The sequence below is a fragment of the Puma concolor genome, chromosome A2, assembly GCF_028749965.1.
Source record: "Puma concolor isolate L17-30 chromosome A2, mPumCon1.1.hap2, whole genome shotgun sequence".
Lineage (NCBI taxonomy): Eukaryota > Metazoa > Chordata > Mammalia > Carnivora > Felidae > Puma > Puma concolor.
Window position 1 is genome coordinate 155,301,173 of NC_141668.1, and position 24,533 is coordinate 155,325,705.

Genomic DNA, 24,533 nt, shown 5'->3' on the forward strand with positions numbered 1-24,533 from the left:
GGAGTGAAAGAATCAAAGTGGAAACAATGTACTTTCTGTCATTTTATTCACTTGGGGGAAGCATTTTCCTTCCTTCAGCATATATTTGCCATTCTCCAAAAAACCAAGCATTTCAGTTAAGTCCACGTGGAGCCTGCTAAATTTCGAATGAATCACTGGAGTCACTTAACCACATCACTGTAACTGTGGTATTGTCACATTTTCTTGAATCATTTAGGAATATGCCCAGGATTGTTAGGCAACTGCCATTTAAAGTATCCAGAAGCTAACACACCACAAAGAAAAAACCACAACACCTCCCTCTTTGCAGACGTCTGTAGCTCTGTTAGTTATATCCTTTGAAAAATAAACAAAGTTTGAGAAGAGATCCCTGGTGTAGGAATACAGCTGAGCTCTGAGACCAAGTTTATAAAGCATGTCAAGAGACCTTACTTTTTGCACCTTAGCCATTAATTATGATTCAGTGTTTTGGTCTAGTGTAGAATACTGTTTGATTGACTGTAGGAGAAGTATAATTGCAAAAGCTCACTGTATATATACCACTTGGGGAGTCTGTTTATCAGATTGTATCTGATAACATGGAGAGAAAGTGAGTAACATGTTCTAGGCAAGGCTGTGGGTTCTCAACTCCTGCCCTGGATTAGTTATAGTAAATATGTACACTGAATCCCAGAAAAGCTTCAAGGCCCTAAATTAACATGATATTCAGGTTTTAGTGGAAAACTGTTCTACTTTATAATCTGTCTGAACATACTGGAGTGTGAGTTCAAAGTTAGGATTAGAATTAATACTTTTTTGTTGCTAGTAATAGAAGGCAAAATAACAGACTTTTAGTTTGATCAGATTTGAAAGTTGGGAGAGAATACTCAGTCCACAGGTGGGGTGTATAGGGATGCGTATCATATATCCCTTTCGTGAAATGTAAATATGAAGCTCTTACTGCATGCTTACATCGTGAAAGCCTGTATGAAATTTGACGGGCCAGACCTCAGCCAGGAAATCGGTTGGAGTATGGTAGATATAACTTGACTGTGATTAAGGAACTTTCTATGGCAGCAGAGAAGTGTTTTTTCTCTCTCTTGTATAGCTCTCCTGTATAGCTATGCTCCTATATGTTGGGATGGGGGTTGGTGCTTATGTAAAGATGAGAAATTATAAAGTGGGAAATTATAAAGAGGAAACATTCCTCCTAGCTCTTAATTGCCTCAGAGATGTTACATAGTGAGACTTCTAATGGAAATTTAAAGATGTCAATTTTCAGAGAAAATAGGAGAGAAATGTTTCCATTATTCTTCTTTACCAAAGTACAAATACATAAATAACTCTCTTGGAATTCAAATCATAATAATCTGGGTGCACAATGTAATTAGGCTGCCAAGTGTAGTTCTTGCTGTGGACAAATAGTTGAAGATTAGAGGTGTCTTTTCTCCTAAATAGAATCATAGTCAAACCAAAACAATGCTTATATCTTCAGTTTCTTGAGTACATTTGACCTGTTCATGAAATAGTTGTACCATTTCTATCTGAGCAGAAGATAAAAATCAATTTGAGGAGGTTTTATACCTAATGTTTGATTTTATGTAAATGACACCTTTGGTAACCAGCTTGAAACATTCTAGCCATGTAATTCAGAAGAAAGGAAAACTTTTTCTGTGGCTATTTGCTTTTGTCTAAACTTTTTCTCCCTTATTCTCGCACATAAAACACTTTATTGTTTGCAGCACATTTAATATTACACCTTTGTATTTGAAGATGTTTGCTTTCAACTGTAAATAACAAAAATGTAGCTGAAACCAGCATAAACATAAAAAGAGACCTATTGGGGGTGCCTGGGTGACTCAGTCAGTTAAGTGTCCGACTTCGGCTCAGGTCATGGTCTCGTGGTTCGAGACCCACATCGGGCTCTGTGCTGATAGTGCAGAGCCTGGAGCCTGCTTTGGATTCTCTGTCTCCCTCTCTCTCTGCCCCTCCCCCACTCACGCTCTGTCTCTCTCCCTCAAAAATAAACAAACATTAAAAAAAAAAAAAGACATTGGCTTGTATAACTTGAAAGTCAAGAGTGGTATTGGCTTTAGGTATAGCTAGATTCTGTGGCTCAGATCATGGTGTCAGATTTATTATAATCTCTGATTCTCCTCTCTATGTGTAAACAAGTCAGAGTCAAATCCGGAAATTCTTTTTTTTTTTTTTTTTTTTTTTTTTAATTTTTTTTCAACGTTTATTTATTTTTGGGACAGAGAGAGACAGAGCATGAACGGGGGAGGGGCAGAGAGAGAGGGAGACACAGAATCGGAAACAGGCTCCAGGCTCTGAGCCATCAGCCCAGAGCCCGACGCGGGGCTCGAACTCACGGACCGCGAGATCGTGACCTGGCTGAAGTCGGACGCCCAACCGACTGCGCCACCCAGGCGCCCCCGGAAATTCTTTTAAGAACAGCTCAATGATTGTTGGAGGAGTCCTCATAAAGCACCATGCTTTGGGTAAGGGTAAGGGATGATAGTGGTGTGACCTGAGTCCCTACCACCCAAATAGCTTACCTGATCATGGGGAGATCACTGAGACTCCTGTGTTAACTGTCCTGGATTTTCAGCCAGTGATTCACATATAGAATCTGTCAGATTAGTTTCTATATAGCCAGGAGCTGAGTCACCTTCAGCTCTTAAGAAAATTGATCTTGGGGACGCCTGGGTGGCTCAGTTGGTTAAGTGTCCGACTTCAGCTTAGGTCATGATCTCACTTTGTGACTTTGAACCCTGCGTAGGGTTCTCTGCTATTGGCACATAGCCCACTTCGAATCCTCTGTTCTCTCTCTCTGCCCCTCACCTGCATGCTCTCTCTCTCTCCCTCTCTCTTTCTCTCAAAAATATAAACATAAATTTTTTTTAAATGATTTTGATGATCTTTAAGTATGAATAATGAGCAAGATTTTGGCATTGTTTTGGTCAGTTATCATAGAAGGTAGAAGAGAGTACTTGTGAAATCCACTCAAGTGCTGTGGACCCGTGGAAGCTGGGAGAAGGCTGACCAGCACCTGCAGCAGAAGCTGCCATCTACATATGGGAAATCTCTGTGTTGGCAGTGATGGGGCAAACCGCCTGACTTTAGGAACGTTTACGTTACTTAGTGGAGGGCACTTTTGGCCATGTATGAGAGCTGTTCTTCAGAGATTTTTCAGAATCTACTCACAGAGAAAAAATAAACTATATGCGAATTTTTTGCAAGTTAAATATTTAGAAAGGTATTGTACAGATTTTGGCTTTAGGTTCTTTACCTATCAAGAACAAAAGAAGGATGTTTATTCAGTTTATGACATAGAGGTACTTAATAAAATATTTATGAAATGAATCTATCAGGGAGTAGATGAGTAGCTCATTGATTTCTACAGTGTTTATGTCTTAAGGCTTATGTCATAGGCCCTAAAATTCAGAATGAGGCTGCAAATAGAGGAATTTGTAAGCACTGATGCAAAGCAATTCAGACTCTTATGGATGGTTTTATTACCCATTACCTTTTCATTACCCATGACTCTGACAGTCTCTGCCTTTTAATTGGTGTGTTTAATCTGTTAATATTTAGTAAATGTGTCAGTAACGTTGGGTTTAAGATCTACCCCCTCATTTTTTTTCTATTTTTTTCATCTGTCTTCTGTGTGTTTTTTTCTTTCTTTTTGGATAAATCTACATTTTCCCCCAAAATACTTCATTTTATCTTTTTCTATTGGCTTATTATCCATTCTTCCTTATTTAACTTTTTAGTAGTTTCTGTAAGGAGTGGTTATCAGAGTGTAGTGCAGGGATCCCTAGGGACTTGAAGACCCTTTCAAGGGAGCCATGAGGTCAAAACTGTTTTCATAGTAATACTAAAACATCATATTCCTTTGTCACTCTCATTCATAAGTATACCATGGAATTTTCCAAAGGGTACATGACATGATTAAATGTGAAGGAAATGAGGGGCGCCTGGGTGGCGCAGGCGGTTAAGTGTCCGACTTCAGCCAGGTCACGATCTCGTGGTCCGTGAGTTCGAGCCCCGCGTCAGGCTCTGGGCTGATGGCTCAGAGCCTGGAGCCTGTTTCCGATTCTGTGTCTCCCTCTCTCTCTGCCCCTCCCCCGTTCATGCTCTGTCTCTCTCTGTCCCACAAATAAATAAACGTTGAAAAAAAAATGTGAAGGAAATGAGAATCCAGCTGTCTTCTGTAAGCCTGACATTAAAGAGATTTCTAATATATAAAACTGTGCCACTCTTAATAATTTCTTTAGTTTGGGAAAAGAAAGTTACCTTTTCACAAAAAAAAATTATATTCACATATGATAGGTTTATTGATGCTGTTTCAAAATTAATATTTTTTGTTTACATTTAATTTCTAATGTAAGTTTGGATAGATAGAATCCATATGAGCAAAAGCTCTTTGAAGAGCAGGGGCGCCTGGGTGACTCAGTCAGTTAAGCGTCCAACTCTTGATTTTGGCTCAGGTAGTGATCTCCCAGTTCGTGGGATCAAGCCCTGCATCAGGCTCTATGCTGATAGTGTGGAGCCTGCTTGGGATATTCTTCCTCCCTCCCTCCCTCCCTCCCTCCCTCCCTCCCTCCCTCTCTCCCTCCCTCCCTCTCTCCCTCCCTCCCTCCCTCCCTCTCTCTCTCTCTCTCCCTCCCTCCCTCCCTCCCTCCCTCCCTCTCTCTCTCTCTCTCCCCCTACCTTGTTCGTGTGCACATGTACTCTCTCTCTCTCAAAATAAACATTTAAAAAACATTTGAAGAGCAAAAAAGGAATCCTGAGACCTAAAAGTTTAAGAACTGCTGGTCTGTGGTTTACAATATGAATATTTATCTCCTTATAGTCTCATGCCAAATACCATTGTATCTATCTATAATTGTAAGAACCTACTTATATTTTGCCCCCTCCTGTCCATTGTACTGTTACCATACATTCTTTTTATCCTGTCATATGCTATGAACCCCGGAATATATTGTTATGTTTTTGCTTTCAACAGTTCATTACATGTTAAATTTTTTAAACTTGGGAGCAAAGTCTTATATTTACCCACATGGTTACCAGTTCTGGCAGATTTTATTCTTTCATGGAGATTTGAGCTCTTTCTGGAATCATTTTCCTTTAGACTGAAGAGTTTCCTTTAATATTTCTAGTATTTCAGGTCTAATGGTCATGAATTCTCTCAGTTTTTGTTTGTCTGAAAAGTGTTCTTGTCCTTTTTTTTTTTTTTCTTTTTAACAGACTTTATTTTTTAGAGCAGTTTTAGGTTCACGTCAAAATTGGGTGGGAAGTGCACAGAGTTTCTCTATAACCCTGTCACCACACATGCACAGCTTCACCCACTATCAATAGCCTGCCAGAGCAGTCCATTTATTACAGTCAGTGAACCTACAATGACCTGTCATTACCACCCAAAGTCTATAGTTTGCATTAGGATTCTTGGTGTTGTACACTCTGTGGGTTTGAGAAATGTATAATGGTATGTATCCACCATTATAGTATCATACAGGATAGTTTTACTGCCCTAAAAATCCTCTGTGCTCCCCCTGTTCATCCTACCCTCCTTGTCCACGTCCCTTATCACTATCCCTGACAACCAGTGATCTTTTTACTGTGTGTGTAGTTTGGCTTTTTACAGAATGTCATATAGCTGGGGTCATGTAGTGTGTTGCCTTTTCAGATTGGCTTCATTTAGTTAGCATTATATATTTAAGGTTCCTTCAGATCTTTCCGTGGCTTGCTACCTCACTTCTTTGTAGCACTAAATATTTCATTGTCTGGATTAACCACAGTTCATGTATACATTAACTAGCTACTGAAAGACATCTTGGTTGCTTCCAAGTTTGTGCAAGTTTTTTGTGGGCATAAATTTTCTCCTCATTTGGGTAAATATCCAGAATCATGATTGTTGGATCATAAGAGTATGTTCAATTTTGTGAGAAGCTGCCAGACTCCTTCTTACCTTTATTTTTGAAGGATATTTTCACTGGATATAGAATTCTAAGTTGATATTTTATTTTCCCTTTCAACACTTAAAAGATGTTATTCCATTTTTTCCTTATTTACAGTTTTTCTTTTATTTTTTTTTAATGTTTATTCTCAAGAGACAGAGACAGTGTGAGTGGGGGGGGAGGGTCAGAGAGAGAGAGGGAGACACAGAATCTGATGCAGGCTCCAGGCTCTGAGCTGTCAGCACAGAGCCTGATGCAGGGCTCAAATTCACAAACTGTGAGGTCATGACCTGAGCTGAAGTTGGACACCCAACCAACTGAGCCACCCAGGTGCCCCTATTTACAGTTGTTTCTAATAAGAAGGATGTACTTCTCTTTGTTCCCCCAAATATGATATTTCTTTCCTCCTTTCTGTCTGCATGGAGAAAAGTCTTAATCTTCTCATTAAAATTGGTTTTTAAGAATTTGATTGTGATGTACCTTGGTGTTGTCTTCTTTGTTTAACCTCTCTGGGTTTTTTAGCCATTTGGATCTGTGGATTGATATTTTTCATCAAATATGGAAATAGATTTTTTTATTTCAATTATATTTTTCAGCTCTAAAATTTCGGTTTCATTATTTTTAATAGTATCAGTTTCTTTGCTCCTTTAGATCCTTGAATGTTCGTAATGTTCAGCTTCACTTTTATTTCTGGGCATGTTTCTAGTGACTGACTTTTCCTGTGATTATCTGATTAAAATTTTCCTGCTTCACGTGCATCGAGTAATTTTCGTTTGAGCACTGGACATTGTGCTTCTTACATCGAGTTTCAGAGTTTTATTGTCTATGAAAGACTGATAGACTTTGTTCTTGGCAGGCAGTTAAAGATCAGTTTGATTCTTCAGAAGTTTGTTGTTAATTTTTGGTAGGTTGGGTCCAGAGTAGTCTAGTAGTCTTTTCTCTTGGGATGACTGCCACTATCCAAGAGGTGGTCTTTCTTGGATCTTCACTGAATGCCTTAGGTTCACACCAAGGTCTCTTCACTCCGACTGGTAGAAGCTCAGATGTTTTCCAGTCTTCTGTGAGCTCTGGCAGTTGTTAGTTTATAGCTCATCTCAGACACTTACAGCTGCAGTCTTATCTCCTCAGCTCATGAGACCACCATGCTATGCTATGCTTAGGTTTTCCTCCCTGCTCTGGGGTCTGCTACACAAGGAAAGCCAGGATACTCAGGGCATACCTTCTTTTGTCCCTTGTTTCTGGTATGGTAATCCAGTGCTGCCTAATGTCCAATGCATGGCAACTATTTTTTCATGTATTTTGCCTAGTGTTTTGGTTGTTTACAGTAAGAGGGATAGTTCATTAACAGTTAACTTGTCATGGCCAAGAAGCACAAGACTGTGGAAGGGCTTAAACAACTTTATTGAGGTAAAACATACCTACCATAAAATTTAGTTTTACAATTCAGTGACTTTTAATGAATTCACCAAGTTGTGGGGTGCCTGGGTGGCTCTAAGCATCCGACTTTGGCTCAGAGCCTGGATCCTGCTTCAGATTCTGTGTCTCTGTCTCTCTCTGCCCCTCCCCTGCTCACATTCAGTCTTTCTCTCAAGAATAAATAGATGTCAGGGGCGCCTGGGTGGCGCAGTCGGTTAAGCGTCCGACTTCAGCCAGGTCACGATCTCGCGGTCCGTGAGTTCGAGCCCCGCGTCAGGCTCTGGGCTGATGGCTCAGAGCCTGGAGCCTGTTTCCGATTCTGTGTCTCCCTCTCTCTCTGCCCCTCCCCCGTTCATGCTCTGTCTCTCTCTGTCCCAAAAATAAATAAACGTTGAAAAAAAAAAAAAAGAATAAGTAGATGTCAAAAATTAATCAATTTACCAATTATGCAGCCATTACTATAATACGCTTTTAGAACGTTTTTTATCCCCCCCCCATAAGATTTTTTTATATCCCTTTACAGTTAATCCCCATACCTACCCCCAGCTCAACAACAGATCTGGTTTCTTTCTTTCTTTCTTCCTCCTTTCCTTTCCTTTCCTTTCCCTTTCCCTTTCCCTTTCCCTTTCCCTTTCCCTTTCCCTTTCCCTTTCCCTTTCCCTTTCCCTTTCCCTTTCCCTTCCTTTCCTTTCCTTCTACTTATTTTATTTTGGGGGGAGAGTGTAAGCAGGAGAGGGGCAGAGAGAGGGGGACAGAGGATCCAAAGTAGGGTCTGCACCGACAGGCTGACAGTAGCAAGCCTGATGTGGGGCTCGAACTCACAAACCATGAGATCATGACCTGAGCCGAAGTCAGACGCTCAACCGACGGAGCCACCCAGGTGCCCTGTATCTGTTTCTTTCTTGATAGATTTGCCTTTTCTGGACATTTCATATAAGTGGAATTATATAATGCATGGTCTTTGTGACTGGCTTCTTACATAGTGTAAGGTTTTCAAAGTTCATCCTTGTTATAGCATATATCAGAATTTCATTTTTATGGCTGAACACTATTCCCTTGTATAGATGGACCACATTTTGTTTAGCCACTCACCACTTGATGGATGTTTGGGTTGTTCCTGATCTTTGGCCGTTAGGAACAATGCTGTGTGGATATCTGTGTATCTCATTGCATGTGCATTTTCGGCTCTCTTGGGTAGGCACTTAACAGTGGAATTGCTGGGTCATATGTCTGATTTATGTTGAACTTTTAAGAAATTGTCAAATTGTTTTCTAAAGTAGCTATATCATTGTACATTTCCACCCCAGCAGTATGTGAAGGTTCAGTAGGAGAGTTTTTATAGAAACAAGTACCCAGAGAAAAACCCCATAACTGTTATGTGCTTCCAGCAAAATCTCGTTGGATATTCACCCTGTATCTTAGCTTCTTAGCCTTTTATCTCTGATTTGTCAGCTTTACCTTTTCTAGTATTTCTATGAGAAAATGTAAACAAAAGTCATCTATTCTGTTATTAACCCTTTGATCTGGATATAACAGATGACAGAACAAATGAGTTTTGATCTTCCACCCAAACTTGTCCTGAAAGACCAAAGGCTTGAGGTGTCAGTCTTTGTACCCCTTTCCAGACCATAGTTTCTGACATTAAGATGTACTCTGACTTGGATAGCTAGGGACTTACTTGGATCCAACCTTCCTAACCAGTTTACAACTGCATTCATCTGGCTAGTATCTCAAAAGACAGGAGAAGGAAGCCTTTAGAGTGTTTTTATTTCTCTGGCCAACTTTTTTTTTTTTCATCTTTAGGGCTTTTGTATAGATTTTAATTCCCTTGGAGGTACAGATTGTACTATTGTGAATTTTCATTAATTTACATGTTTTGTGTGAGGTATTAGGGATAGAAAAAGAAATAAAACTGAATACTAGTCTTCAGGAAGTTCATTCTAAAGAAGTAGCCACATATATAAACCAAGAACACAGTGGGATAATTGCTATATTAGAAGTATGTACAGGAGCGCCTGGCTGGCTCAGTCAGTAGAACATGCGACTCTTGGTCTCAGGGTTGTGAGTTCTATCCCCATGTTGGGCATGGAGCCTGCTTAAAATAAAACAATAAAAAATAAAAAGTATGTACAAAATGCTATGGGAGCACAGTGATTAATGGTTTGAGAAGATGCATCAGTGAAATGTCACAAAACATGACTTTACCTTATAGCCAGTGTGGGCAGGATGGAGCATTCTAGGTAGAGAAAGCAGTTTTTGCAAACACATAAGGTGAGGACAAGACCGTATATATAGGGAACAATATATTTGGGTATGGTGAGTTTGGTGCATATGGGGTAGTGAACAAGACAAAAAATATGGAAAAGTCCTATTTAAGTTCTCTTAAGATCTTTGTGTGCTACTGATGTGATTATTATAAGTATGATAGGTACTTGGGAGCCAGTGAATGCTTTTAAAGCAGGGGAATCAGATAGTCTCATGTTTCCCTTGAGCGAAACAGGCTCATTTGAAAAGTTGAGATTGGTAGCAGGGAGATCAGATTGGAGAGTATTAAGAATAGTTTAGGCAAAGTGAGGGACTAAGAGTGGAGATGTTGGGGATTCATGCAAAGACATTTGAGAGGCATTGTGGTCAAGGCTTTGCAAACAAGTGGGTATGGAAGAGGCAAGGATGGCCCACCATCCTCATTTATTGCTTGGTGGCATAAGATCCCATTAATTCAGTCTAGGAGATGAAGGAAAGATCAGGAAGAGGTTTGGAAATAAGTTCATTGTGGATTCGAGCTCCTTACAAGATTCAGGGTAGGAATGGTGGCCGGTAGGCAGTTGTATCTAGGTTTGAGACATCAGTAAATTAGTGTTTTTTTGAAACCTTATGATATCTACACGGGGGAGGTGTGTAATGGGCAGAGAATTATTTGAAGAGTGCTATGTGGTGCTGGATGGGTGGTTTTGAAAGCTTTTGATGCTGAGAGTAAGCGTCTGTGAGAGCCCTCCTTCTCTGTTTTCCTCCAGTGTTGTTCCTTCCTCTTGGTCATCTTGTGCTCTCTTCCATCATCCCTCATTTGGTGAGTGTGAAGTCCAGCTTTCCCTTTGAGGCCTGAGACATGAATCATTGCTGACTGCTTGCATGACTGAGAGACAGCAGTTTTTACCAGCGGCTTCTGGCTTTTAATTAACACTCAGACACAGTGTAGTAGATGTCCTGAGTGTAACTATGTTATGTTAAAAGAGTGGCTGTAGAGTGTTTGTTGGATTGATGGAATTGGAAGAGGATGGGATCAGGGGCCATGAGTCTTTCCTCAGTTGATGGTCCTATCTTTGGCTTTGGGGCAGTTTGCAAAAGGATGCCACATGAAATCACTTCCTAGCAAGAGAGAAATCACATTTGAGAGAGGACTGTCAGAAACCAGAGCCCAGATCTCTGCAGAGCAGACAGTTAAGTTGCCCAATAAGTACAGCCTGGTTGCTAGCTGGGGGACCAGAGAGAAGCCTCCAGGGCTGCGCTGCACTCAGGGCCAGATGGAAAGAGTAGGGGGCCTTCTGGTTCGCAGAGATGTCTTTAGGACCTTCGTTCCAGCTTTCTTAGTTCCACTTTTCTGAGGGAAATAGATGCAGCCTATGTGTAATCTAGTCAGACTGTTGAAACACTGTTTCTAGAAACTGCCTTAAAGATCTTTTTGTTCCTGTCCAATCCTCCCTTCCCTAACGAGTACCTTTTTTTTTTTCTTGACAGAATGAAGTGTGGCGCCTTATCTAGAGCCAAACATTGAAATAAATAATTTTGCTCTTTTTGCTACCAAAGGTGGTGGCAGCTCCAAAACAGAATATACTGAGCTTTTATTATTTTCAGTTGACATATACAGGGTCACACACTGCAGGATTTTGGTTGAATCATGTGCAGTGTTTCTGATAAGCTCAACTTCTTCTGGATTCATGCTGCCCTGAAAGATAAAGTTCCTCCTTGAATAATGTCTTACATTTCATGTTCCAAGGGGTAGTATTTAAATTAAATTCAGGAAGAGAGAAGCATTAGGTGGGTATGTCCTGCTCTCTCTCTGACAGGACTCATTTCAGCCAACCCCACACTCCTAAGTTCCAAGGCGTGTGGGCTTTGTGACATGGTCATCTCTGTCAGTATAATAAAGATTGGAGTTTGCATTTGTCGTGTTACACAGCCAGTATGTGATTATCGGAGCCATCCAAAAAACTTGAAGTCATTCCCTTCTAAGCCAAAAGGACTTGAAGCCTCACCTTAGGTAATGTGAAGGTACTTGGGCCTTCCTTGTCATATTCATGTCTGATCATATTCCAACCAGATTCCCTGGAATCCAGACATGTCCCAGATGAAGGCCGACAGCAGGGTGAGCTGCTCAAGGCAGGAAGCTCTGGCTGTCTGCCGAGCCCTCTGCCTGCATCTCATTGTGTGTTCTCATCTGGCCACTGTTCACGTAGATTCCCACCACAGTTCTCCATTGGCTGATGCCCCATATGAGACAGCAGATGGAAAAGGCTGATTATTGCTGAGGCCCTGGGAAAACATTGCTTTTGCACCCATCAGAGTGCCTTCCCCTCTCTGATGGGTTCCTGGGATCTCAGCAAGACCACTTGCATTAGGTAGATGTTCTCTACCCCATGAGATAGCTTGTTATATGTTTGGGACCGTTGGTACAAGCTAATGGTCTTTTCTGGTGCTAAAGGATTTTTATTTGGCAATAGGCATTTGAGAAGGTCACTAACACTTGTTTTAAAAGTTTATGTATTGTAGAGATGCTAATATTTTAAATGGGACTTTTCTGGAGTAAAGGAGGTTTTTCATGTCAGTGTCCATCAGGTGCTGTCCTTGGCTCTGAGTCTGGCTCCAGGTATTGCTTGGCATTGGGCTGAAGTAAGCATTAACCAGTTTCTGAAATCATTTCACATGCCATTTGCAGACCACAGACCAAGAGGCATACATGAATTTCAGTACTCCCTAGAGTACTTCATTTTGGTGTATGATTTCTGTGATGTAAAGTTAGGTACCCTTCATTTGAACATTTCCTTTCTCAGTCCCAGTTGCTCAGCACTCAAAAGGACCACGAAATCTCCTAGACAGAGCTCAGTGGACTGTGCTCTGTAACTGTGTTTTTAAAGCCCTACCAACCTCACCAAGTCAGAGATTCAATTAGAAAGCTGTTAAATATATGCTAGATTTATTTAGCTTTTGAACACATACCGCATTCAGAGGGAAGCAGAACATTTCTGTTTGCACAGTACCCTCACTGAGAGCCTGGCCTCTTCTCTAGGATCAGGAGCCTTGAGATGGTTGTCATCTCCAGGGGCTCTCTGTAGCCGTTGGTATTGCTACTCATTTCCGAGAGCTACAAGAGAACAGCTGAGGGTGTGAAGTTTCCTTGGCGCAGTCAGGCAATTCTTGATCCCTTGCTACCTGAGGTCTTATTGTGAAGCACAGCCACAGTCCCTACTACTGGAAAAAATAACCACAAAATCCCAAAGCAAAACATTTGAAAATAGAGTTAGTGTGCTGTTTGGTCTTGTTTCCTGAAAACAGGTTGAATCTGTAATACTCTTTCTGCCCTGCCTTCTCCCTCCTGCTCCCACAGCCTCAGAAAGTGGAAAAATGGAAAATATGTAAAGCTTTTATAACAAATCAGAGAAAGCAGATTTGTAGCAGCCCAAAGCCAAGGGAGTTTCACCTTTCTCTGGAGCCGGTCCAGAGCAAAGTGAGCTGAACAGCTCCTTCATCACCAGCGCCTTCATACTGTTTATGGAAACGGAGGAATCCAAACTGGGGGATGGTTTGGGAGTAGAAAAATTCTCTGCTCTAAGCAGCTGGCAAAAACATGAAGTACCCGTCATAGCAACTGTGGCTGCTATGTCCATCTGAAATCTTTCAAAGGGGAATTGCTCCTAGATCTTTTCCGTGGAAAAGCACATTTAATAGCGAGGGGCTTGATGCTTGGTGGTGGGCAAAGGTATGGGGAGATGGCCTTGCATGGCAGGTGCTCCAAATGCCACAGCTGCTGGCCCCTTACCTCCTGGCGGTGCCCAGTTAGGGGGAACTTGGCAGCCTTGACTCCAGCACAGCTGGAAGAGGGAGTATTTTTAGGTTTGTCGTCATCTTACCAGCTTCGGATGGAGTATCTTCTGTGTCTTAGCATCCTCTCATCTGTTCACTGACTTGGATGACCCTGGTCTCCTTCCCCCCCAGTACTACGATATGTCTTTAGGCTTTCCATTCCCGAGCTGGAGATCCCAACCTCCAGGGAGCCTCCCCTGCATGCTGAGACTGTTTTCCTGCAGTCTGGCTGGTTCTGCCTTTGGAGGAGAGGTGACGAGTATCCATGGAGAGTGGAAGGGCCTGGCTGAGGGCAGTGGTGTGGTCTGACCTTCCAGTTGTGTGGTGAAAGGTCTTCAGAGCACTTTCTTTTGTCCTGGAATCACAGAATGTCAGAGCCAGGAGAGGTGGGGCTCACCGAGTCCCAGCCTCACTTGACAGTGTGGGTACTGAAGCGCAGAACAGGGACCCGAGTGGTCCGTTGTCACACAGCACATTCCTCCTCAGGGAAGGGGACTCTGAAACAACTGGAAATGTATAGCTACATCAAGGATGTAACTTTGACTTTGGGCAAAGAACTTGGTTTACAGGAAGGAGACCAGAGCCAGATGCCAGGATTGAAACATGCGGTGAGACTGGGGTGACAGCAGCCAAGCTGACTCCAAGCCATGCCCACTTAGGCTCCTGAATGGGGTCAGGTGTCCCAGCTGGGGAAAGAAAGGAGGGCTCTGGAACAGCAGGGCATCACTGACATGACGTCTCATGCCACCACTGTTGTGTTTTCTTTTGCATTTCTAGACGTCAAAAAAGCCTAAGACAGCAGAAGCAGACACCTCCAGTGAGCTGGCTAAGAAAAGCAAAGAAGTATTCAGAAAAGAGGTAAGGTTTAGTGGGTGTGGGCACTAAGCTCTGTAGGCCTAAGCTTAAGCCCTTTCCTTTCTTGTCCTAATGCCTTTGGGCGTTCCCTTGCTTCTGTGACTGTATAGTTGTCACGTGATGAGGGCACGTTGGAATGGTCCTTTACAGGTAGGTATTAAGCACTTTCATATCCATTGTCATTTCATCCCTGTAACAGCTCTTGAGGTAGGCAAGACAGGAATTGTCATTCTTCTTACGCAGGTGGTGGACCTCTTAAGGTTCAGACAAGGCAAGTTCTAGACAGAAAACCTGAATTCAGGCCCTCTGGCTCAAAGTCCAGTCCTGTTTCTACGACTTCTCATTTGGTGGCTGCCTTATCCTCACAGGATTGGGAGAAAGCAGCTCCTCTTCATGCTACTGGAAGTGTGTGTTTCCCGCTGTCAGCCCACGAGCCTGGTCTGCCTCGGGCATCTAGGTTCTAAACTCCAGTTTTGATTCACTGACTGTTGGAGGAAACAGACCTGTAAATAAGTAATGGCGGCTGTGTGAGGAGTGTGCCAGCACAGGGCTAGAGGTCACTGTTCAGGGTGTCACGAAGGGCTCTTGTGTAGCAGGTAGGAATGGACCGGGTGGATCAGGAGGGATAGAACTTCAGGCTGTAGAATGTACAGGAGTAAAAGAAAGCCTCATCCCTCCGAAGGGATTGTAAGTAGTCTGGGGGTTTTGCACAGGGTGTGTGAGGGGTGTTGGAAGATGAGACTGAACAGTCTCGTGCTTCTTCATACAGGGTCTGTGTGTCTGGGAGTCACAGGGCCCCACTGCCGACTTGAAGCTGGGAAGAAGGAATTCCCTGGCTATACTTGGGGAAGTGGATTGAAGCGAGAGAGTATGGAGGCCAGAATGCCGTAGAAAAACGTTGAATAAAAGCCCTTTCCAGGGATAAAACTTAGTTTCTCGCTGTCCCTGAGTGAAATTATTGGTGTTTTGGCCCAGCCCACCAGCAGCTTTGTTTAGTGCCTGCCTCGTGATATAGCCTTATTCTTTGAACATCTGAAGCTTCCCTGAGTTTCAGGGATGGGTAGACCCTGTCCAGGGTGCCTCCTGACCAAATGGCTGTCATTGACCTCTTTGCTGCCTCTGTACTCTGGGATCTTAGCACCACAGATACTTTTGGAGGTCCTGTGCCAGGGTCTCTTTTGAGAGCCACTGGGTAGGACAGACGCTACAGCTCGGGAGGACACTGGAGTTGTGTGTTGAAGAGGGTCCTACCCTGGGTCCTCTCCCAGCAGCTGTCACACCACACGCACTTCCATGTGCTTCACGTTGTGTTGTAGGAATCAGATGAAGTGTGACGCTGGGGCGCCTGACTGACTCAGAGCTTGTGTCCCTTAATCTCAGGATCCTGAGTTCAAGCCCCACATTGGGCGTGGAGCCTAGTTAAAACAAAAAAAATTAAAAGAAGTTCACACAGAATCTAAGTGACCTTCTGTAACAAAATGCCTATGTTTCTGGGGTTGCTGAGCCTCCTGCTGGTAGCACTTGCACACTCTCTCTGCTATGCCTCCAGGGCTCAGAGAACTCAGTTCCACTCTGTGCCAGGCACCTGAGATTTATTAGCTGAAACCTGGGGCTACCATGAGATGCAGCAGAGGAGTCCTGCCCTGGCTCTCCCCCTCTTGCTCAAAGTCAGGCTTGCTCCCTCTACCCCAGGAAGCACTTTCCTTCCCGGGCCCAACCTAGGGTCATCTTCTCTTTTGCCACCTCCCCCCGCCCCTCCCCGGCAGAGTAGCATCCTTCTGTCTAAACCAGCCAGCCTGAGTGGTGAGAAGGGAAGGATTGGCTGTCTGATTATTTCCCCAGCACAGGCCCTTGCCCTCTCTGGACTTTTGAGCAGTGTGTGCGTTTTCTCCTGCCTGCAGATGTCCCAGTTCATCGTCCAGTGCCTGAACCCTTACCGGAAACCTGACTGCAAAGTGGGAAGAATCACCACAACTGAAGACTTCAAACACCTAGCTCGCAAGGTATCCCCTCTCCCCTCTGCTTGTGGTCTGGCAGTGTTCTGGGAAAACCGTGTACCTTTCACCACAGAAAGTGGCTTTTCTTTGCCAGAAGCCTGGGCTGGGGACCCAGGAAGAGAGAGGGAAGGTCTGGGAAGAGAGGGCACCCTACTTGAGGATAGGGTTGGTGTTTTCTAACAGACTTACAGAGCTGAGCTTCCCCTTTCTGCTGACCCCAGCACCAGCCTGCCCCAGCCTGTCTCTTGATTCAACCTCAGTCTTGGTGAGAAGGGCCCTGAGGCACCAGGCTGGTCCTCCCCCGCTAAAATCATTTCCACTGTGGTCTCTCTTCCTGTGTCCTGGACAGCTGACTCACGGCGTTATGAATAAGGAGCTGAAGTACTGTAAGAACCCTGAGGACCTGGAGTGCAATGAGAATGTGAAACACAAAACCAAGGAGTATATTAAGAAGTACATGCAGAAGTTTGGGGCTGTTTACAAACCCAAAGAGGACACTGAATTAGAGTGACTGGTGGGGCCAGGGTGGGAGGACAGGCGAGCAGGTAGGACAGACTCGGAGAAATCCTGCGGGCCCGCCGCCCCACCCCTCTGTCAGGGCTATGCTACCGGTGGACGTGTCGCCCTGGGGAATTCAGACCCACAGGTTTTCAACTGAAAACCAGGAAAATGAGCTCCATCTACAACAAGTGATCCCTGATCACTAGCCGTTGGGGTGTGGCTGGAGGCCCATCAGAGGCAAGGGCTTAGGGAAGGACCCTGCTAAGATCCTGGCCAGGCCTAGCCCCACTCCCAAACCTGGGTCTCCTCCTTGGCGGTGCTGTCAGCGCACAGACCCATGCGCGTCCCCACCCACGACCCCTCACCCTGATGATCTGTATTATATTTTAATGTATATGTGAATATATTGAAAATAATTTGTTTTTTCCTGGTTTTGTTTGTTTTTCGTTTTGCTTTTAGCCTCTACGTGCTAGATCACAGGAAGACTTTGTAAGGACAGTTTAAGTTCTCCTGCAAGGTTTAATTTGTTATCATGTAAATATTCCAAAGCAGGCTGCCTTGTGGTTTTGGCCAGCCTTGTGCTATGTTGATAAGATTGATTTACTGCTTAAAATCACTTTACTTTATCCAATTTTTACTGAACTTTTTATGTAAAAAATAAAATCAATTAAAGAACTTGACACGTGTGTTCCCTAAAAGCTAGTCAAGCATGTTTCTATATGGTGGTGTCACTGGAGAAAGGAGCGACGGTTGCCATAGGTGTGTGAAGTCCAAAGTTAATCCTTGAACTTGGAGTTCATCACAGGCCTTGTCCCCAACAGGTCTCACTGTGACTGACACTTTTGGCCCTGGGATCTTGTGCCTGTATACAGGGTGGAATCAGCTTTAACATGTATTCCAGAGCAAGGAGGTGGGCCTCTGGGCTTCTTTACTTCAGTTTTAAATAAGTCAGTCTGGAGAAGGGCATGAGAATTCCCCTTTATACTTCCTGGCTGAGGAGGGGCATTGGCCCTTTTCCCTCCAGAACTTGAGTTCCCCAAGCTCACTGGGACGCTCCTTTGATGTTTGGGTTCCCTGACCTCCCCCACCATGCATCCTGACACTGGGTTTGGACACTACGGGGTACAGTGCACGGGTTGTGAGAGTGGGCAGCTCCTGGAGGATGCAGGGCTCAGTGGCAAACCCCCTCCCGCCACCCTTTGATGCACCAGTTGTCAGTGTTGTGAGGAGAGCCGAAGGCTTCAGGCCATCTGGGGCTATCTTTACAAAGAGACTGGTCCCATCTCTTCCTCACCAGGGCTCTTTTGCTTCCTGCAGCAACGCCCTTGGGGAAGGGGCTGTTGCCTGCTAAGTCTCGGTTGGGCCAAGTGGATCAGTGTGGATTGGTGTGCACTCACCTGCTGCGGGTTACACGGGTTATGCTGGGCATTTTTCGTGCTCAGGTCGTGCCCATTCGCTCCTTATGACCCTGAGGACGGGAGTTGGTGCTGTTTGGATGAGGAAAATTCGGTTCCTCAGATCCTCGTTGTTAATGAAGGCGAAAAACCCCCATTTAAAGTCCTAATCATTAGACCCACTATTTAACAATATAGACAAAGTGTTTTCCCATGCTACTGCAGCCTTCAAAACTGTTTAAAGCACATATTATATCGAATGGATGGACTCTGATTCAGCCCTCTTAACATCTGAGAGTTATTCAGAATGTTTCAGTTAACATGCACATTAAAAGGGAGCGTTTCTCTCTTGGGTGGGCTCGTGGTGCAGGGGAGCGGCCCTGTCTTCTGCTGCTGCTCGCATGCAACCAAGTCAAATTCATGGTTCGACCCAAGGCTCCAGGTTTCAGATTTTCTAAGGAAATTTAGGTGGCCTCCCATTAAAGGGTGGTGACCAGGGAGCTGTAGAGTTTCAGACAGGACACCTTTGAAGAGGAATTCTGTTATCTTAGCTCCCTGTTTAGTGTTCCCCAAATCTTTCCCCTTCCACACACCTCTTGACACTTCAGACTCCAATCCCCTCGGTTGTGAGAAGGGGCACCAGCTAATGCAGAAGCTGTTCGGTGCCCCTCGGCACAGGCTTCCACATTCATCGCCAGTCCAATCCTTGAGAGCCCTGTGGGTGGGCGACTCCCTGCCCAAGTAGCTGCGAGGTCGAGTGCACCGGTCTCACTTTAGCGGACTAGATGCTGGGCCTTTCCTGCTTTCCCTCCTGGGTTATTGCCCAGGGGTCGTTTTAGGCTGGAGGTGGCTATAAACCTCCCCTTCCTTATTTTAAGCAGCCAGCCCCAGTCACCTCTGTCAGCCAGAGGACAGGATCTCCCCAAGGCCTCCCTAGGCCACCACGGAATCCCACGACTCCTGAATTCGGGTGGCTGTGTTGGTTGCGTGCCCTGAGCCTCATGGATGTCAGGATGGTGGCCCCTACTCCTTCCTGAGCAGGGCCCATCCGTCGTAGGAAACCCTTCCAAAGGCCGGTACCAGCCTGCCCACTCCTCCTTTCAGGGTGGGAGGGGATGCATGGGGTGCAGGCGGTTTGGCTGCAGCTGCCCTGCTCTCAACTGCCCCTCAGGTGGGCGGGATGACCTGCTTGCCCTTGGCTTGTGTGGAAATCACGGAAGCAGCCGTGGAAGCATGTTAGGAACTCCCTCCGGAGCCTGGAGCGTGGGTCTTACGAGGAGACCTTTCTTCCTTTTTCTCAACTAGCAGTGACCTGAGGCCCTCGGTAGCTGGCTTCCCAGGGCCAGTCTGCCTCCAGTCTCCTCTTGATGCCAGTCACAGCAGAAGTCACAAAATGGTCTCAAACCCCAGGCCCCTCAGTGCCAGTTTGAGAGTCTAGGGGTGGGGGGGGGGGGGGGGGGACTACCAAATGTGCCATTCTATGTATTGTTGTCCAGCTAAGAAAGCTCAAGTTTAGAAAGGTAAAAATCGCTCCCTGACACGCACAGCCAGCGAATGGCAGGGTGCAGATGTGAACTCCAGCCTGTGCCTCCAGAGTGCTCGCATCTTCTACAGGAGCATGCTGCCTGCCACCTCACGTGCTCCTCCCACCTCCCGCGGACCCTCTTCTCTTTCTGGGCCTCTGCCTCATAGCAACCCAACCGTCTCTCAGGCCCAAGGAGTCAGAGGCGGCACAGTAGTCCAAAGTTGCCTTTAATACGAGATACAAAAATAGAAAAACCAGTTGAGGCTAAGTGAGGGGAGGTGGGGCAGGGAGGAGGGCAGGACCACCCCTCACTGCTGACCCCCCCCCCATCCTGGTCCCCGTCCTGGAGGAAGGCCGGACAAGGGGAGTTGAGTGGTGGCCGGATCTTCTCTGTTCCCCCAGAGCAAGGCAGGCTGAGGCCACCAGTGCCAGGAAGCCCAAGAAAGGAAAAGCACCGAAGCAGATTCCCTGAGCGGCCGGGCTGTGCCGGCACCGCTCACACCACAGAGCAGCCCTCAGCTGGGGGGCGCAGAACCCGGACCACGTCTTCGCGGCCCATGGCAGCCAGGGCGTCCTCTAGCACCCCGAGAGTGGCACCGCTGCCTTCTTTGACAGCCCAGTCCCTCAGCAGGGTGTAGGCTGGCACCTGGTCCTGGGCCATGACCTCCACAGCATCAGTCTGGTAGCCCAGGCGGCCCGCCAGACCCTGCCAGCCCTTGTCAGGTTCGTCTGAGACTTCCAGGAGCCGCTCCACTTCCTCCTGCTGCTGCTGAGGGAGGTGAAGGTAGAGGCGGCAGCCAAGCTCAGGATGTGGCCCTAGGGTGGGAGACGTGAGGGGCACAACAGGGTCAGGTGGGCCGGGTGCTACGGCACAGCCAGGTGTGAAAGTCTGTAGATTGGGAAAGGGGGCTCACCCTGACTGGGGGCGCAGGGCTCCTGACCGCTAGGATTGTCCAGGAAAACAATGCTGTCTCCGTGCCTCTGGTCCCTGTCGAAGGTCCCCAGCTCTGCAGTCCGAGCTTTGGCCAACTGCTGTCTTTGTTTATGGGAGCGCCAGCTGTGGGGAGCAGGGGGGACCCGCCAACCTGTTCCAGCCTTCACTGAGACAGAGGGAGCTAGCTGGGAGTCCAGCTGGGAAGGGTGTGCCACAGGGCAGTGCCCAGACTACTCACCACTTGAAGGCCACGTAGGCGAGCAGACCGAGGACCACAGTGGCCAGGAGGGCACAGTAGACAGGGATAATGCTGCCTGAGGCCCCTGGAGGCTCAGGAGGGAATGGGGAGGAGGTATTGGGGGCCAGGGCTCCCCCTCCCCATACCTCTTCCCTGTCCCTGCCCTGTACCCTCCAGGTCTTATCTGTAGAGGAAAGGACAAACAGGATCAAGGGCAAGGAATCAAGGCTAGGATCCCTGGGTAGCCTCACTTAGACTTGGCTGCCCAAAAGGTTTGAAACAACAATCCCTACTACGTAGAGTCAAAAACTCATAGCATGGCATCAGGAGCTGGTTGGCCATCTCTCGCAGCCTCCCCTCTGCTCGCCACTCTTGGACACCTAGCCCTTCCCAGGTGTACCCTTCTCCTAGGTTTCCAGACGTCTGCTCTTGTGGTTGTACCCTCTCCATCTGACACACTGGCAGGTACCGCCTACTTGGGGAAGACCTCCTTGATCTCTTCCAGTCTCTCCCTTTCCTGGCTCCTGTTCTACTTCCTCTGTCTACTGGGGCATTAGACTGTGTGTCCTGTCTCTCCCACCAAGTCCGGGAGAGCAAATGGATTCATGGTGGTCCCGACGGGGGCTTTTCTGCACACGAGACCTTGTAGATTTGTACAAAATAAAGCTGAGCTGGAAGGCAAGTAAATGCTGCTGCTCACTTCTGCCTGGAGGCCAGTTATTTCCACAATCCGGTGCAGGCAAGGCACGAGGTACAGGGACTCCAGAACTTGTAACTGGACTTGTGTGTGACCTACCCACCTAGCCAGTGCCCCCAAACTTCGATTGACAGTTACCTACCCACGTGGAGCTTACCTTCCCTGTGGCTGGAGTTGTGAAGCATGGCTCTGCTGGCTAGCAGTGCTCCCATGGACTGCATCTCTTGGAGAAGATGTTGGAGTGTCATTCCAACACTCAGGCAAAGGAGCTGGGACACTTCTCGGAGTCCAAAAGGGGCTATGTGTAGCAAGACGGGAGAAATTCCTCAGGCCTGATGTCAGGAGTCCCCTGGTAGACTCTGTCCCCCTCTCTTGGCTCACTGCATCCTGATTCACCCCAGGGCTGGTTACCACCGCCCCCTCCACTTCCCCACTTACCAACCTGGACCAGTTTCCGCCGGTGTCAGATGGGGGTGGGGTTGACAGAGCTAAGCCCCCACTGGCCAAAGCTAGAGGAGCCGGCAGCTCAGGATGGAGGAGAGCAGGCTGGAAACTTCCCTATCTCAAAGACCTTAGCAACCCCCCTGGTCTGAGTCCAGAGATGGTACTGGAGGACGAGCAACTCCCATCCCCACCTCAGCCAGAGCCAGACCAGAGGCCTGCTTAGTGGGAATCTCCCCCAGACTTCTCAGCATGAGCCTGGGAACCCCACACCCTAAGTCTCTAAAACAGGGCTCCCTGGAGCGACTGTGGCCCCACTTCTCCAGGATCGGTATTTAGCCCTCACTTCCTGCTCAGAATCTGGACAGGAAGGTTCCTTGGTGGGTTCAGCAAGGGCAGAGTATATGGGCTCAGAGGCCCCCTTGTCCTTGCTCATCTGGGAATTGAGAGGCCTTTGAGGCTAGAAACCTCAAGGCCAGGACTACTCAGTCCCAGGACCCATGTAGACCACGGGGCGGATCCTGCTGGGACCCGCTTCCTAAGGTCTGGGTAAGAGAAGCCTCCTCTGGGCTGAGGAGGGATGTTGCCCGGAAGGCACGGACAAGAAACCTGGGGGAAGGCCCTCTAACTCCCCGACATCCACCACCACATCCGGCCTTGTCTCCAAACTCACTTCCCCACCCAGTGTGCAAGTGGGTCTGGGATAGAGACGGCGGTGGCCCTTGCCACATGTGGGGCTTGTACAACTGGGTCGCTTACCATATAAGGGGCCCTTCCCGGATCCTGGTTGGCAGGTGGGCCCGTGACTGGAGCGCCTAGCCACAGCCAGGCCCGTGTCTGCCCGACCACCCCCCCCCCCCCCCCCCCCGCGCTGCTGCGGGGCTGGAGCTTCTTCTCCCCAATCCCCACCTCCACACACACACACACACACACACACACACACACACACATACACACGTGCGCGCATCTCCAGACCACAAAATACGCCCGCACATGCCCACACGGACGACGGGCGACATCCGCAGGATCACGGGCCTCGAGGTGGGGGAACAGAAAAGCAGCCCTCGGTTCTACCGGTCCAGGGAGACCGGGGCTCTGTCCCCACCCCTCTCCTGACCTGGAGCGGCCGTCCCTCGGAGGCTCCCGGGATCCACTCGGGCTGGCGGGGCTCGGAGCTCCGCGCTGCCAGGCTACCATGGGCTAGCCAGGACGGCTGCGTGGAGACCCTGGGGAGGCCAGCTCCGGCGCAAGGCGGGCGGTCCCGCGGAGGAGCCGCCTAGGCCCGAGCGCGGGGGCGCGCGGGGCGTGGCCGCCCTTAGCCCCGCCCCGCGCAGGGACGCGCACACGTGCGGAGGTGTTGCGGGAGCGCGCTGAGAGCTGGGAGCCATCCGCAGGGGAGAAAAGGTGGCTGAGGCCCACAGGGACCGGAACGGCGCGGCTGGAGAAACGGAGGCCACGCGGAGGGAACGAGTCGCCCTGGTGGGCTTACGGGCCAGGGGGACACGAGGCCCGGACGGTGGCCTAGGCAGGCGGAGACGCCGCGCGCATGCATACTCGGAGGCGAAGCAGCTACAAAACCAGGCCAGGTTTATTGCCGAGACCGGGAGAGCGAGGGGCCGCCTTTAGAGATTAAGGCCACAGTCCGGTCCCCGTGCTCTGCCGGGACGCGGGGCTGGGGAGCCTGGGCTCCCGCCCCACACTGTGCAAAAAAGTGCTGTGTTGCCGCTGAGGCCAGTGCCAGACTCCGGACGGCCCCTCTGCCGGCGAGGGGCGGGACTTCCTGGAGTGAATCGCCCACCAATCCCTGAGCTGGGCGGGGGTGGGGTCCCGCCCACCCCCGGAGCCGGGCCGACCCCCGGCCGCGGCCTCTTGGTCTCCTCCTCCTCCGGGTTCCCGCCGACTCCTGGGCGGGGCCTCCAAGGGCGGGGCCCGCCGGGGGAGGAGCCTGCGTGACGGCTGTCAGCGCGCGTCTCCAGGGTTGTACTCTGTCTCCCCTGAGGACACCTGGGAGATGCGCCTGGAGGACCGCCACAGCTTCCGCGCGAACTGGCTGCTGCGCGCCTGGGGGAAGTAGGATTGGGGAGAAGTGGGCCAGGACTGTCGGCCCCCCACCCCGATCGAGGCCCGCCCTGCCCTTATCCTCACCTCAGAGGGCTGCCCCGCGCCCACCACGATAAGCTTGCCGTCCTCCAGGCCCACGAGCACATGGCTGCGCTCCTTGGTCACAGCCACACTTCGGATGGGCACCTTCATGGGTAGAGGAGGCGCAGCTGGGAGCAGTCTGCAGGGAGGGAGGGATATGCTCTCAAGTGCAAGTTAGCTTTGTGTCTCTTCATTCTCCCAGGTACCTTCTCTGCCCACTGTGGGACAGGAGACAGCCATGAAGAATGTGCCCACAGACAGGTAAGGGGCTGTGGGTGCACACCAGAGAGGGGTGGGGGTGGGCTGGGGGATAGCACCTCTTGGGTGTCTTCTTACAGTGACTACCACCCTGAGGACCCGTGAACTCATAAAC

At 48.0% G+C, this 24,533-nt stretch overlaps 3 protein-coding genes across 9 annotated transcripts in view; 1 reads left to right on the plus strand and 2 right to left on the minus strand.

Annotated features, from left to right (window-relative positions):
- Positions 1–17,469, plus strand: part of SETD2 (SET domain containing 2, histone lysine methyltransferase) — a 127,240-nt gene extending 109,771 nt beyond the window's left edge. For both annotated transcript variants that reach the window (XM_086698371.1, XM_086698372.1), the window contains exons 19-21: positions 14,214–14,294; positions 16,193–16,294; positions 16,638–17,469. In XM_086698371.1, the coding sequence (XP_086554497.1) occupies positions 14,214–14,294; positions 16,193–16,294; positions 16,638–16,799 (345 nt within the window). In that variant the 3' untranslated portion in view covers positions 16,800–17,469. The remainder of the gene's footprint in view (positions 1–14,213; positions 14,295–16,192; positions 16,295–16,637) is intronic.
- Positions 17,470–19,918: 2,449 nt separating this feature from the next.
- On the minus strand, positions 19,919–23,446 carry LOC112853023 (death domain-containing membrane protein NRADD). The gene is made up of 5 exons (XM_086698380.1): positions 23,136–23,446; positions 21,735–21,875; positions 20,881–21,064; positions 20,623–20,765; positions 19,919–20,524 (listed from the first exon to the last, which is right to left on the minus strand). Exons 2-5 carry the CDS (start codon positions 21,823–21,825, stop codon positions 20,205–20,207), a joined length of 738 nt encoding a protein of 245 aa, XP_086554506.1. The 5' UTR covers positions 21,826–21,875; positions 23,136–23,446; the 3' UTR covers positions 19,919–20,204.
- Positions 23,447–23,588: 142 nt separating this feature from the next.
- Positions 23,589–24,533, minus strand: part of NBEAL2 (neurobeachin like 2) — a 29,755-nt gene continuing 28,810 nt past the window's right edge. For 5 of the 6 annotated variants that reach the window (XM_086698367.1, XM_086698366.1, XM_086698365.1 and 2 more), the window contains 2 exons: positions 24,164–24,299; positions 23,589–24,079 (listed from right to left, as the gene is read on the minus strand). In XM_086698367.1, coding sequence (XP_086554493.1) covers positions 23,978–24,079; positions 24,164–24,299 — 238 coding nt within the window. In that variant the 3' untranslated portion in view covers positions 23,589–23,977. Of the gene's footprint in view, positions 24,080–24,163; positions 24,379–24,533 lie in introns of those variants that run through there. The other variant, XM_086698369.1, reaches the window with a different exon arrangement.